This window comes from Rhinatrema bivittatum, chromosome 17 (assembly GCF_901001135.1).
Source record: "Rhinatrema bivittatum chromosome 17, aRhiBiv1.1, whole genome shotgun sequence".
Classification (NCBI taxonomy): domain Eukaryota; kingdom Metazoa; phylum Chordata; class Amphibia; order Gymnophiona; family Rhinatrematidae; genus Rhinatrema; species Rhinatrema bivittatum.
In genome coordinates this window covers 42,855,646-42,871,415 of record NC_042631.1, presented here as the reverse complement: position 1 = coordinate 42,871,415, position 15,770 = coordinate 42,855,646, and the positions used below count along the sequence as shown (strand labels likewise).

The 15,770-nt window shown below is 44.0% G+C and overlaps 1 protein-coding gene across 1 annotated transcript in view; it reads right to left on the bottom strand.

Annotated features, from left to right (window-relative positions):
- MUC2 (mucin 2, oligomeric mucus/gel-forming) overlaps positions 1-15,770 on the bottom strand; it is a 198,292-nt gene that overhangs the window by 93,172 nt on the left and 89,350 nt on the right. The window contains exons 21-26 of the mRNA XM_029583115.1: positions 13,392-13,502; positions 11,798-11,977; positions 8,112-8,351; positions 4,581-4,737; positions 4,227-4,358; positions 431-581 (exon numbers count right to left, since the gene is read on the bottom strand). Of these exons, the coding sequence (XP_029438975.1) occupies positions 431-581; positions 4,227-4,358; positions 4,581-4,737; positions 8,112-8,351; positions 11,798-11,977; positions 13,392-13,502 (971 nt within the window). The remainder of the gene's footprint in view (positions 1-430; positions 582-4,226; positions 4,359-4,580; positions 4,738-8,111; positions 8,352-11,797; positions 11,978-13,391; positions 13,503-15,770) is intronic.

Sequence of the window (15,770 nt, the reverse complement as noted above, 5' to 3'; positions counted from 1 at the left end):
ATGAGTGCCGGCACACACAAATATTGAGGTTGCCAGCATGCAGTAAGGATGTGCGAGAGGAGGCATTCATAAGGATGCAATTAGGTTGGGGGGGCGGGGGGTGGAGGGAAAGTAACTTGCACAGATCGCACTTTCAAATCTCCGTTTGTGCAAACAACCAAACACCCATGGCAAGTTTCAAAGGGAAAGGTCACGTGTCCCATTGCTCTGAAATCTGATGCAAAGCCTGCGGCTTCCAAATGCACACGGTACATGTCCTGGTGCTGAGAGTCTGAAAATCACCCCCTGAATTCCCAAGATACCATGCACAGAAACCTGTCCACAGGCATCCCATTTGCATTACGAGCGTGCGATGACCTGGTATGTGTGCAGCCAGTGGGTTGAATTCCCAGCAGCCCGTGCACAGCTGGTATTTGGGAAGCGTACATACCATGATGTGCAGTTCTTATCCGTAGGAATAAACTCATCCTCCTCATAGTGGTTGCCATTATCATCGTAACAGCCACATTGCGCTTCTGTCACACATTTTTTGTTCTCTTCATCAAAGATGGGTCTGTCAGGAGGACATCTGGGGTAGCAGCCTGTCAAGCACAGATCGAGAAGGACACATGACATTGTCGGGGGTAATTTTATAACAGCCTGCATACATTTTAAACAATTACACGCAGACGTTACATCCATTTCCAAGGGAAAATTGTGTATGTAATTTGAAAATTGCCCCAGAAAATTACCCACATACACTTATACCTGCTAATTTGTGTGCAGAGATTTTCTTGGGTAATTTATTTGCATGCATATTTTTGGAAATGCAAATCCCAACCCAACCTGGGATGCCTCTGCAAACTGAGGATAAACGTAAGCATCTAGAGGCTATGTTTGCATATATTCACCCACATGTCCGGTGGAGAGGCTTATAAAAGCCTATTTCTGCTGGTAAGCCCAGTTTTACCTGTGGAACTGGCTTTGAAAATTACTCTTCCCGTGTTTGCATGGTATTATTAAATGGCTTTAATAGTTGTAGAATTCATTTTAGCTAAAGAACATTTCTGGTTAGTTAATGTACACCCTAACTGGATCTATTTATTCCCTCTAGGACCCTGAAGATTATTTAATCCAGAGTAGGGAATAGGTTGCCAGTTCTAGGTTGGCCGATTTTCTTCGGCAGTCCTACAGCAATAACCAATGCTCTACAGATAATGGTTATTAGCCACAGGAAAAAAAAAACGTGAAAATATTTAAAACAGATTTTTAAAGCTTATAAATTATTAGTTTTCTTAATTCCATAACATGTAGTTAGATAATGTTATATATATTATGATGTATATTTAGTGTTATATATTTTACTTAGAAAATGGTTTGGACTGAGGATCAAGGAATGGATCTGGACAGTCAGTTGTCTTTGAATAGCTAGGATTTAACACTTGTTTTGGACAGATCTCAGGAAGAAGAGATTGTGGGCCTACTGTCCCTAACATAACTCCCTTCCTCCCTCCCATCTGAGCTCCAAAAGCTTGGCCCTGCCAGGCTGAGCCTGCATCCTCCTCTCCAAAACCCCCTCTGGCCAGTGCCCATTCTCTCCTCATCCCCTGCTCCCAGGTCCCATCAATTTTGTAAAAAATTAGTACAGTTAGCTCGATAACTTTCATCAGGGATAGTCATTGGAATGTTTGTCCCAGATAATTTATCAGGTTATCTTTAGCAGGATATGTTATCAGTTTTCCTGAGTTTTGAATATTTGCCTCTTTCAAATGCATGCGTGCATGAGAAATGCAATCTTAAGTACGCAAATAGGCTTTTTGAAAATTACCCCAGGTTGTGCGTGTAAAGGTACGCACAGATGCGATTGTTGCATGTTCTTTTACATGTACTTCAAAGAGGCATTCCTGGGTAGGGAGTTGGAGGTGGGGAAACCATTTACATGTGTGCTTTCAGGTTTTGAAAGGATGTGCATAAGTGTATGCAAACACATTTTCATCTGCTCCTAAGCAGGCATAAATGTGTGCACAAATGACGTGCAAGGTTCCGTGTATATCCACTACAGATGTGAATCGGAACTGGAATCGGTTCGGATTCTGGTTCCGATTCACATGTGGTTTTTTTTTCATCGGGCCCGATCGCGGTTTTGTTTATCGGCTGCGCCCGAGCCGATAAACAAAACACCCACCCGACCCTTTAAACTAATCCCTTAGCTTCCCCCATCCTCCCGACCCCCCCCAAAAAACTTTTTACAGGTACCTGGTGGTCCAGTGGGGGTCCCTGGAGCAATCTCCCGCTCCCGGGCCGTCGGCTGCTACTAATCAAAATGGCACCGATGGCCCTTTGCCCTTACCATGTGACAGGGTATCCGTACCATTGGCCGGACCCTGTCACATGGTAGGAGCACTGGATGGCCCATGCCATCTTGTCCGGGAGCGACCTCCTGCACTCGGACCGTCGGCTGCCAGAATTCAAAATGGCGCCGATAGCCTTTGCCCTTACTATGTCACAGGGGCTACCAGTGCCATTGGTCAGCCCCTGTCACATGGTAGGAGCACAAGATGGCGCCAGCCATCCAGTGCTCCTACCATGTGATAGGATCCGGCCAATGGCATGGATACCCTGTCACATGGTAAGGGCAAAGGGCCATCGGCGCCATTTTGATTAGTGGCAGCCGATGGCCCGGGAGCGGGAGATTGCTTCAGGGACCCCCACTGGACCACCAGGTACCTGTAAAATGTTTTTGGGGGTGTCGGGAGGATGGGGGAAGCTAAGGGATTAGTTTTAAAGGGTCAGGGTGGGTTTAGGGGTTATTTTTGTGTGCCATTTTTCCGCCCTCCCCCTATATGATAAGAGAACCCCCACGAACAATATCGTGGGGTTTTCCTATCATTTTGGAGGAGCCCCTGATTTCTGACGATTTTGAAAATATCGTCCGAAATTTTCAATCGTCCGAAGCCCAATTCACATCCCTAATATCCACTCATTTTCAAAATGTTCTTATGAACGTGAGACCACTTTGAAATTAGGTTCTAAGTCTGTGCATACTTTTTACACAAGGACTTCATTCCTGTGAGGGCTGATATAAAATTCCCAAATCCATATTTAGAAGCATTTAGCTGTGACTATTTGGGCACATATCCATCTAAACTCTAGAATTTAGCCAGATAAGTTAGGGGCATTCTGGGAGCGTAACTGGGAGGAGTTGAGTTAGCCGGCTAAGGTAACTGGCTAACTCTGATATTCAGAGTTAGCTGAATAACTTAGCCAACTAAGTCTGGTTGTGCGAAAGAGCGGCCCTAAATTTAGCCCATTAAATTTAGATGTCTATCTTTAAGATAGCTTGCTATATTCAATAATGCAACTTCACTATTGAATATATACCTCCAAAGTTAGCCAGAAAAGATTATCTGGTTAATTTTGCTATCCAGACAGTGACTGAATATGGATCTCTCCTTCTTTATTTAATCATGAACAGTTTCTGCTATATGGTCAAAAGATTGACTTTTTCCAGATGTGTGCAATGTGACCCAAATAAAAAGGATTCTATGAGTAATTGTCTTGGAAACAATGTCAGCAATTACAAAATTAACCCCATTAAGGCCAATTTTTGAAAGCCATTTCCGTGACTCATTCTCAATGTGAGCTGCTTAATTTTACCTGCAACAACGTGCATAGATTTGGCCAGAGAAAAGTATTTACAGAAAAAGTGAGCCCAAATCTCTCCAGGTACTTTTTCCAGGAGCAATACTTAGAGCACAGCTAGCCACATATTTTATTTTGATTATTGGTGCATGGAGTCTGCACCAATGTGGGGCAGTTTGATTATTGCCCCCATAATCGCCCATTGTGCTTAATAAATACAACCAAGAACTAAGATTTTGATCACTCTTTGTTTACATTATTTTCTACATTGTTGCAGCACACACCACCACCACAAGATTATAAAACAGATTGAGAAAATAAAAGCAAAGATTAGGCTGTAAAGATAAAAGCAAGGGAGATCATAAGGAGAAGATAAGGGCTCAGGAAGAACTTTGTTCGATGAGCAGAATGATCTCTAAAAGAGTTTTAGATGCTCTGTTGTACTATCAGCGAGCGAGTATGTTTTGTGCATTCTAGAAATCTGGGATGATGTCGATGCATTTTGCATATTTTTACTAGTTCAGAATAGATAGGGGAGCTGGTTCTTCTTTGTGCCCAATTCATGTGAAGTACTGGCGTGTACAGAGAGAGAAGGAGGATCTCACCTTCCAGGTGGGTGACTGTCACGTTGGTATAGATGTTGTTGATTGAGCGACAGGTTAGGATGTTGTGGTTTCCACATGGCTCATAGTGCCACTCACACTCATGTGGGGGGTTGTAATAATCACAGAATATTGCTATAAAAAACAAAGAACATACCATGAGATGAACCCATTCAAAAGAAGAGGAAACCACGATAATTTTCTCTTGAACCGGTAGCCAAACTATCTGCATTATAGTCCAACCAGATGTTTTTACAGGTTCCACTTATTTTGTAAGACCTTCCTTATTTCACCATTTTTTTCCTCCAATCTATAATATTTTCTGTACAGACTACATCAAGTGCACACTGCACTTACGGCATATGTCGGGGGTCCTCCAGTAGACACAGGCCTCAGCTTTGGTGCATTCTTCGGCATAGGCAGCCACTGCAGAGCAGAAACACTCACAGTCTCCACCACTGTTACAGGAGCAGGCATCATGAACGCAGGCTTCATAGAAGGGATTTGGATCCACCTATCACAAGACACACACATTATTCTGGACTTTCTTAGGAGCTACTGGACACAAGTATCAAAGAAGCGGATGCACTTTTCATAACTGTTGGATTAATATTCATTTAAACAGTATTCCACTACACTCTTCATTAATTGAAAGAGATGTAGCCACCTCAGACGTAGATGACTTCACTGGAATTTGTTCTATCTGATCTGTAGAAGATCAGAAATGAAAAGTGGAGAGAAAAGACAATGTTGTTGTTATGCCAGGCCATGGAGGATCAGTTGAATACTGCGTTTTTAGTGTTTCTCTGAGTCATGCTCCTACGCTCTTATCACTAAACTTACATCTTTCAACTGCTCTTGAACTAAAACCATTATGGTCTTATTAGGGATGTGAAGGGGTAAAAAATGTCTTTTGTTTTTTGGTTTGTTTTTGGGAGGTTTTTTCCCCTATGAATGTTGATTCATTTAATATTTGATTTGTTTCTTTCATTTAAAAAAAAAAAAAAAAGGAAATGGGGCCTCCCGACTCCACTATTCATCCCTTCCACCCGGAAAAATGCCTGGGCCAGGATGGTCCCCGGCCCCCACTCATCTGGTCTGATGGAGATCCGATGCCTCAGCCTTGTGTAGGCCAAGGTCACAGTAGGTCACCGCAACCTTGGCCTATGATCTACACAAGGCCAAAGCTTGAGGGATGGACCCAATGCCTCAACTTAGGCCCAACACCAGGACCTCAGTCTCCGCCAAAGCCCAGGCCCAATGCCGGGGCCTAGGCCTAGGCCCCAGCCTGATCTGGAGGCCAGGCCCCAATGCCTGGGCCTCAGTCTAGACCAGAGTCCAGGCCCAGGCCTGACACCAGAACCCAGTCCAGAGACAAATCCATTGCTTGGGCCTTGGCCTAGGCCAGTGTCCTGGCAATGCTGTACAGGGAAATGGCACCCTCCACTGGGAAGGATGCGCATCAGACAGAGTCATTAGAAGAAAGAAGTCCTAAGAAAAGGGCCTCAGAGGACTGACCCCAGGCCTCAGCCTGACCCTAGGTCAAGGTCCAGGTGGCAGATCCCAGCCTCTAGGCCCAGGCATCAGGACCCGGCCTCCGGGCTGGAGCTTGGCCCAGACTCTGGCCTAGGCTGAGGCCTAGGCATCGGGACTTAACCTTTCTTTCATTTCATGGCCCCTCCAAATGAAACAAATTGCAAATGTTTTTAAAATGAATGTACATCCCTAGGTCTTCTGACAGAACTGTACAGTGTTGTGTGCATCACTTCAGAGTTATAGAAAAAAGGACGTCCATGCTTAAAAGTGGGAACACTGCAGTCTCTAAAAGTCTTTTGGGGTAAGGATCTTCCAACTATGTGATATGTAAGGTGCAGCACTGTATACATGGACATAGCTCTTTAAATAATATAGCTTGGCATTATTTGTGGTTTGGATCACTTAAGAGGCCTCACTTGGGGTCTGATGCAATAAGGTGTGCTCAGCAAACTGCAGAGTTTAACCCTCATTGTGTGCAAATTTTACTAACAATGCAGCAAGTAATTTTGCGCACAAAACTGTGCATTTAAGTTAGCACTCGTGCTTGGAAATCCCCTGCTAATGATGGCATTAGCTATTATCCCGCAATGCAGAGAGGTGCTTTGGCTTACCTCATGTTTTCTTAGGGCTGGAAACTTAATGCCTAGTCTGAGGTGGAGTTATGTTTCCAGGGCTAATGCTAGGTTATAGATGGAAGCTGGAGGTCCGGTGCCGGGACCTGTAGTCAGTGCACAAAAAGCATTTTTTCCAAGCATAAAATATGATTTACGCTATGTGTACAAAAAATGCATTCTGTGTAGAAACCAGTTTTATTGCATATAAATCACACTTTATAGGTGGAAAATAATGTTTTGCATACATAAACCATGTTTTCTGCGCATAAATCATGTTTTGCTGTACACATTTTCTGAACAGTATGTATTTTTCATCTCCCGATGCATTAGCATACCATTAGTTCACTGCATCAAGTGTTTAGAAAAATTAGCTTGTGCATTAAGAAACTGTACTGAGTTTCACGCAGAGTCTAACACAGCTTTTTGCATCAGCCCCTTCATTTATCCCTCTAGGCTAACACTGAGCTATTAATAACTAGCCTTGGAATCTGCTTCTCTAACCACATAAAGGCAGTATGGTTCAAATCAGATGATCTTAACGTATTTATAAGTAAATCACATGATATAATTAATCTAGAGCTTTACATAAAAAAGTATTGCAAAACAAATATATATCTAAACCAAAAGTTTTGCTGACTCAGGTATCCCCAAGATATGGCTGGAACATTTTTTTTGCTTGGAGCTGCCAACTGTACTTTAGGTAAATCCAGCGTTAATTATTTGCTGTAAATCCATTTCTCAGAGAGCTATCTGTGTGGCCGACTATACATTCTTGGTGGGGGAGGGCAGAAATCCTTAGGATGGAGGCCTTCAGTGACTGTAGCAGCCTGTTTCTTGCCACAGAGCGGGGTTTAAAATAGAAACGATGTGCCTTCAATGGCATGGGCCAGTTTTTCACCATCTCGGAAATCTCATCCAACTCTTACACCTAAGGCATTAGGCTTCAAAGCTCAGTGTTTTGCATCAGCTCAGATATTTATGTGTAGGTATTGGTATCCTGGACTCCTCTATTTTTTGTTCTAACAGCCTCAGTATCTCCTGTATCCATTCACAGATTACAATGATGTCAAGCTAGCTCTTTCATCATAACATTTCTCTCCCATTCTATGTTTCTGACTTTTATCTGAATGCTTTTTGCTCCTTATCATCTTGGTTTGGGTCATCACTGTCAGTATTGTGGCATACCCACAATGTAATTCAAAAGGCCTGCCTGCCATGACTAGGCCCAATTATTTTCTGGATAATATTGTACTATCATTGACCTCCTGAACTATCAGGCCCACTGACTTCAGTCACCTCTTGTGTCCAAAAGATCCTCAATTCAAAGTGACAGGCTATAGGAAGGAGGCAAATGTAGATGAGAACCATAAAAGTTAACTGTAAAACAATGAGACTTCAAGGACCAGCAAGATTATAGACTTCTCCAGAGTAACACACACACACCCTTTCTTTCTCTCTCTTTCTCTCTCTCTGTTACACAGTTACTTTGTAATATATAGATTTGTACCAAGCTTATATCTCATATATAATATCACTATTGTATGATAACCCGCCTTTGAATTTGCTTTATTATGTTATATTCACAGCCTCGTTATTACAGTCACTACTATGAGAGAGTATTGGGATGTGAGTGTACAAGCCAAGGCAGAATTCTCACCTTGTGATGACCTATAACTGACAGAACTGAAGAAGAAGGCATTTACTTTGCATTACTCAACAGTGCTTGCGCTTTACCAACCTTGCAGTGACAAGTCTTGAACACGTCACTCTTGATAAGACTGCATTGCTTCTCAGCCCAGGACTTCCTGTGTGGCTGTAGTTCACAGGGCAAGATTTCATGGTCAACATCTGGGCAAGTTGCACTGGCCTTCCAGCTGTTCCCAAACTCCAGTGGATTGGTCACCAGGAGCTGGTGCCTGGTTGTAAAGTCATTGTTGGACGTGCCGTCAAAGTTGCCACACAGTCCACAGACTTTACCCTACAAAAGAAGAAACAAACTTAAGGCGGTAAACATACTGTTCTCTATTTCTTTAATGGAAACCAACCTAGTGCCCCCTGGACCTCCTTAACACTGTCCTAATAGGTTTAAGCCTTATGCTTTCAATAATACGATTCCTATTTATAGGCATGGGGATCGGAAACACATTCACAATCCTGAATGTGAACAAGTCAACCAAGGTTACAGAGAGCACCACTCTCTTCCTAGTGTAGGGAATGGCCATGGCACCCTGCCTCAAAACTACAAGGCCTAAGTTGACCAGGATGACAGGGTGCTGGAGAGTCTGGAGGTCTCTTACCAGCATCTCTCATCCAGGGGAGCAGCAGTAGCCAGTCATATTCATTCACTTGCCACACAACAACATGCCCCTTGTACCGCTGTTGGAGGAGCAGGAGAAAGAGCCAGTAGAGGGAAAGAAGTTCAGTAGGAGGCCAGAAAGGCATAGCTGAACCCGCAGATCTTCCACTTCTGACTCCTTCAATTACTCCCTCAGATATGTCAATTTTCAGTCTGCTGCAGAACAGCAAGCTAGCCAGCTAGCTGGCAGCTGAAAATTCTCTTCAATCTAGTCAACGATATCCTAGCCTGAACCCATCTCGCCTGATCCAGAGTTGCTTTCTGGGGGGGCTTTTTCATCCTGATTCAGGTTGTTTGGTGGTTGGGTCGTGGGGGCCTGATTATGCTCTGTTTTTTAGGATATATTTGATTATATATTGGGCTGAATTTTCAAAATCATTTACATGTATAAACTTTGATTCATGCATGTAAATGAGCTTTTGAGAATTGCCCAAGGGGTTGTGAGCATAAGAGTACACATGGCCTAGGTCCAGTCCCTGAACTTTTCCCCTATCACATGATGGGGGCAAGGTCAGGTCAACACCATTTTGAAAAATGGTGTTGATGGGCCCAGAGCTGAGAGTGCTCAGGGCCACCACTGACTATCAAAGATTGATTTCAGAGGTACAAGAGGGTTAGAGGGGTTGGGGTTAGGGTTAGGGTCCCAAATGGGGTCCGTTTTGTGAGGTTGGAGGATAGGGGGGGTGGGAACACTAGACCCCAGGAATTTTAATTTATTTGGCATGGGGGAATGGATGGGATATTGTTGGGGGGGGGGCTTTAGCTTAAAGGAACTCTTTTTGGCTATTAGGGAGAGGGATAGGAGAAGTAAGCTGGCTGTTATTTGGGAGGAGACCATAGCTGCCTCACAAGGTGGTGGGGGTGTGGTCAGAAATTTCCAAGTAAATCTGGGGTCACATTTTATTTTATTTGGCGGGTGCTTTTTGAGCACCTTGGCCCTTTAATTTTCCTGTGGAATCATTGGGGACCCACATTAGAGATTCAATGCTCCTGCGGGAAAATATCTATACCTCCCTCAAATGCACTAAAATAACAGGGCTGACTTTTGTCTAAATCAGCCACATTACTTTATTAGCATTGGATTGACTATGGATAAGCTGCTTTGTGTGCATTAGGCAATTTTATGCATGCAAACACATGTGAAGCAGCTTATTTACAGCATTTAGTGTGCGTTATATGCTTTTAAACTCACGATATCGCCTCATCATGCCTTAATAAATCCATTACTCTGAAGAAAAGAGAAAAAAAATAAATGTGCACAAAAACCAAGAAATCCATTGGGGCCCTTTATCATTTTTACATTTATAACAAGAATTCGGCTGAAGGGTGTCCCACACAGTTGGGAAGCTTCTTCCTAATTTTGATTTACAATCCTCCAACACCTCCCTTCCCTCTTGCTCGGAGTCCCCCTGCCACTGAACCTGCCTCTGGAATGTAAGGCAGTTAGCAATGCAGACAGGTAGATGTAAACCAATGAGCCTGGGGGTTTTCCTTCCCCTCTGGGATACGACAAACTCCAGACAAAGGGGAAGGAAACACAGTTCTTGCATCCCCTAAATTCACTTAGTGCTGGAAGATTTGGAAACTCAGCTGCCACTCTTGTCAGGACTGCTGCAGCTTTAAGCCATCCACATCCTGAGCCTCCAGATCTCCAGAAACAGTCAGGCACTGACTCCCCCTGTCTGCTATGCTTCTAATCCTCGGTTCAGCTTTTACTAACAGATCACAAAGCCTCGGCAAGTCACAGCCAAAGCCCTGCCTTCCTCCTCCTGACTGCCTTCTGGTTGGTCAGTTTCTGCAGCACTTCCTGGTCAGGCAGCTTCCTGTTCTCTGTTCAGGTTACCTCTCAGCCAGTCTTTGCTACTAGTAGTTAACCACTTAGGGGTGGATCCTGCAGTGTAGCAGCTCCAAGCTGTAAAAGTCAGGGCAGGTAGCTGGCTGAATGCTGCAAGACTCCATGACCAAGACTGAACACGAGTTTAAATTTCAATTATTTATTCAGTCCCTGTCCGTGCTGATTGTATGCTGAAGGGGGTGGGGTTCTAAGACTCTGTCACATACATATTTAGGTCCTTCAGTCTCATAACTCTTCCCGTGCAGACCCCTCACCATTTTGGTTGCCTTTCTCTGGATGCTTCCATCCTGTCTCTATCTTTTTTGAGATACAGTCTCCAGAACTGAACACAGTACTCCAGGTGAGGCCTCAAGCAAGGACCTGTATAGAGGCATCACCACCTCCTTTTTCCTGCTGGTCATGCCTCTCACTATGCAGCCCAACATTCTTCTAGCCTTAGCCGTTGCCTTGTCACATTGCTTTGCTGCTTTCAGATTGTAAGATACTATCACCCTGAGGTGATCCGTACATATCAGTCTTTCGCCTCTCATCATATAGAGCTGCTTTTCATTTCTGCACTGCAGATGCATAACCCTGCACTTCCTGGCATTGCATCCCAGCTGCCAAACATTCAACCATTCTTTCAGCTTTCTTAGATCACTTTTCATTCTCTCTTCTTCAGGTGTATCCCTTCTTGCAGATCTTAGTGCCATCCATACCTTCTAACCCTTCTGTTAGAAGGAAGTAACAGGAAAAGTTTTGTCTTTTCTGGAGTGGTTCTATTCAGATACTGATCAGAATCGTTACAGAACTAAGCCATGAGGCACTCCACTTACCACTATTCTCTCATCACTGTTATCTGCCAGTCAACCAATTTGTAATCCATTCCACTACCTTGGGGCCCAATATAGTATGTTTTGGTCATTGGTCTCACAGGATAAAGGAAAAGAAACAGAGACTCACCAAATGGAACAGACTGAGGTTGTTAACCTTTGATTCCCAGTAATGAGGTGATGGCTAATGCTGGGTCCTTGAGGGGATACCACAACAAGGCTTGGATTTGAGATACATATATCTCATGAACACTCAACAACTGTATCTACATATATGGGTTAATTTACTTATCTCCTTATATTGAAACAAAACTTGTTTCTAGAACTCCCAAGGACTGGAATAAGCCATCCCTTTCATACAGTTCTCTTGTCCACCACAGACTCAAGAGAAATAATCTTACCTTATATGCTGGTGATAGCTTGATGAATATGGTTGTCTTCTTATCCCAGATGAGCATGATTCCATTGCTAGCCTGAATAACTGAGTAGAGCCCAACTTCACGGGTAAGATATGACACATGGTTCCCAGTATTTGTCTGGATTTCTACCAGTTGCTTGTCCTCCAGTTTCAGCTCAGTGCTCTTTAAGACAACAGAAATCAAACTGTGATGGCAGACACGCTGTCACCCTTAGGCCTGGGCTGAGTCACCTTCTTACCCAAATGTCAGTACAAACACCTGGGCAAGGACGACTGTTCTGTCACACACACCATAGCTAAGATCTCTGATATTCTCCTAGCCCCATTTTCTTTCTCTCCTGCCTAAACAATCACATTTCATTGCAAACCTTCCTTCCCTATTAATATTAAGATTTTCCAATGGAGGCCATTAAGGAGCTTAGAAGCCATTGCATTCAGCTCTCATTATCGATCCAAGTGTGAGATGAACACATGGAAGATTTCCTTTTACTTTTGACAGATTTTTGGAATTTTTTGAAGATAATTAAATTACAAATGTTTAAGAGAGATACGTGAATGGAGCGGCCAGGATTAAAGCCTTGATGATTGGTGATTGCTCAAATTTTATTCTTGTGTTAATTCAATCCCATTCTGTATATGCTATTATGTGTGCAATATATGCATACAAAGGTGAAAACCCATTCTAGGAGAAAAACTGAGAATTCTTGCACATTCTCAGCATCTTTAAGAAAACTTAAGTAAATAATAACAAACAAGCTGTAGGTGACACCTATGTCAGACTAATTTAATATATCAGTGACTAACTTTCAGAGTTATGCACCCTTCATCAGGCCAGAGCAAAATCAGCTAATGGGGACAATGAATAATGAAAATAATGTGAAATCAACAAATCATTTATTAAAATATGCTTCTGTAAGTTTGGGGCAAAAAAAAAATAAGGCAAACTGGAATTCTTTTCAAAATAATTCACTTTCTACACCTTCTGCTTTTGGTATGAAAATATTTGCATATCCCTGTTGGTCAATTACAGTGTACACAGTGCCATACAGAGAAACAGCAAATGAAAGATAAAAGCTGTAGCTCTGCAGAGCTAGCCTTCCTTCAGTAGGTTCCTAGTAAATAATATTTGCTCAGGAATTCTCTGCAGATGAGGATTTCCATGGCAGTATAAAGAATAATTCAAGGTTCTAGAACTCCTGCAAATTGTTGTCAGCAGAAGGATCTAGAGAGAAAAACTCACAGAAACACAGAAAATGAGGACAGATAGGAACTGCAATTCTTACCAATACTGCAGAGCCAACTCAACACACTAAAATGCAGAAATAAAGCAAAAGAAAAAAATATCAAAAGAAAAGCGAAATGAAAAGAAAGCTTTTCCCATGCAGACTCTTAGTCATATCATGACCTCTAATTCTACAGCTTCCTTTCCATTGAAGAATGTTTGCATCACTTGCTTTATTAACATCTTTGAGGTATTTTGCACATCTCTACCATACCCTCCATTTCTGATACAGAAGCAGATTGCAGAAAGTTTAGTCTTAATCTTCTCCATGTAAACTAGGCAAGCATATACTCACCCCTAGGAACACCTTAATAGCCTTTGAGCAAGTAACTCCTGTGGTTCCACATGGGACATTCTCTGAGATGATGCTAAATGTGCCAGAACCCTGGTGACTGCCACAGTAATCCTGTCAGAAAGCAAGAGTACATTGACAAATATATTTAAAAATAGGGACAGCCAACTTGAGAAGAAGTTATTCTTTTTGAATAGAACATTTGTTTTCTGCTTAATAATCTTTCACTTCTGAAGCGGCAATACCATTATAAGGCTATGCTATAGATTTCAAGTGAACAACTATTATACATGTAGACACACCTTGGTCTCCACTAGATGGCCCTAGTCCCTAGTCCTTCTTTTAGTCATCAGTATTACAGGCTATGCCATTCAATACTGCACCTCCCCCAGAGGCTTGCAGATGGGAGGACCTTTAGGCAATAAAGTGGATTGGACCATGTGACTAGGAGGCAGTTTAGTTTTGCTTTTGAGAAGAAAAGACAGGTGCTTAGTGTGCTCTCCAAAGTTAGGCCCCAGCTTAGTAAAGAAGGGAGAGGCACTGCCCTGCCAGTCTTGGTGATAGATTGGAGGGAAGAGAGATATAGAGAGTGTTTTTTCTATTTCTGGATCTATGAATTGGGATTTTTGCTATTTTTTGACCTGTACCTTCTGGGAGGCTGAATTCCCCTCTCCCGGGTTGCAGGAAGGATCTGTAAACCCCTTCATCAGAACAAGAGGAGGTTGCAGAGACCAGTTGAAAAGATACAATATGTTTGGCTATGATTAAGTTTTTTCATCTTTTGGGAAGGAAATATTTTGCTGCCCCCTTCCTTGCCCAGATCTGGACTGTAAGAGCTGTACCAGAACCAGCCCATCCTCCACGAGGGTCAAGAGCTATTCTTTCAAAGAGGAGTGGCAAAGGAAGACCATCTGGAGACCCCAGTTGGAGTTTCCACTCTGGGACACGGGACAGAGGCAGGTGACGATCGGCAGTGTGGGGAAGGTGACATCCGCCTGGTTAGGATGTCCTGATCACCTTGGGACATGCATTCATTCCAAACCATGGATGGAGCACCAGTTCCAAGCTTCAGCATGAAGGGACACTTCCACAGAGGGGTACATCAGTTAAACTTGTATGACACCAAAAACAAGGAATCTGGATGTATTTAGACATTTTATTTATTCACTTTATTGATTTTCCTACAATCATTATCAGTAAATATTATTTTGAACACTCCTGCAGCGAGTCCTGCCTGTTTTGTCCAGGTACCTGTCCCAAAGAGCATGGGTAACATATACACAGAGAAGGTTTCTAGTGCCTGGCCCAGAAGGTTATCCCCCCCCCCCCCCCAACGGGTCTTCACTAGGGATGTGAATCGTTTTTTGACGATTTAAAATATCGTCCGATATATTTTAAATCGTCAAAAACTGTTAGGGCCACGATACAATACCAATTCCCCCGATTTATCGTCAAAAAATCGTAAATCGGGGGAAGGGGGAGGGCAGGAAAACCGGCACATTAAAACCCCCTAAAACCCACCCCCGACCCTTTAAATTAAATCCCCCACCCTCCCGAACCCCCCCCCCCCCAAATGCCTTAAATTACCCTGGGGTCCAGCGGCGGTCCATAGCTAAATCGGGGGAAGGGGGAGGGCAGGAAAACCGGCACACTAAAACCCCCTAAAACCCACCCCCGACCCTTTAAATTAAATCCCCCCCCCCCCAAAATGCCTTAAATTACCCTGGGGTAGAGCGGCGGTCCGAAACGGCCTCCTGCTATTGAATCGCGTCGTCTTCAGCCGGCGCCATTTTGCAAAATGGCCGCCGCAAAATGGCGGCGGCCATAGACCAACACGATTCGACTGCTGGAGGTCGTTCCGGACCCCCGCTGGACTTTTGGCAAGTCTTGTGGGGGTCAGGAGGCCCCCCCAAACTGGCCAAAAGTTCCTGGGAGTCCAGCGGGGGTCCGTGAGCGATTTCCTGCCGCGAATCGTTTTCCGTACAGATAATGGCGCTGGCCATACGCGTATGGCCGGCGCCATTTTCCGTACGGAAAATGGCGCCGGCAGGAGATTGACTGCAGGAGGTCGTTCAGCGGGGGTCAGGAACCCTCGCTGAACGACCTCCTGCAGTCGATCTCCTGCCGGCGCCATTATCCGTACGGAAAACGATTCGCGGAAGGAAATCGCTCACGGACCCCCGCTGGACTCCCAGGAACTTTTGGCCAGCTTGGGGGGGCCTCCTGACCCCCACAAGACTTGCCAAAAGTCCAGCGGGGGTCCGGAACGACCTCCAGCAGTCGAATCATGTTGGTCTATGGCCGCCGCCATTTTGCGGCGGCCATTTTGCAAAATGGCGCTGGCCGAAGACGACGCGATTCAATAGCAGGAGGCCGTTTCAG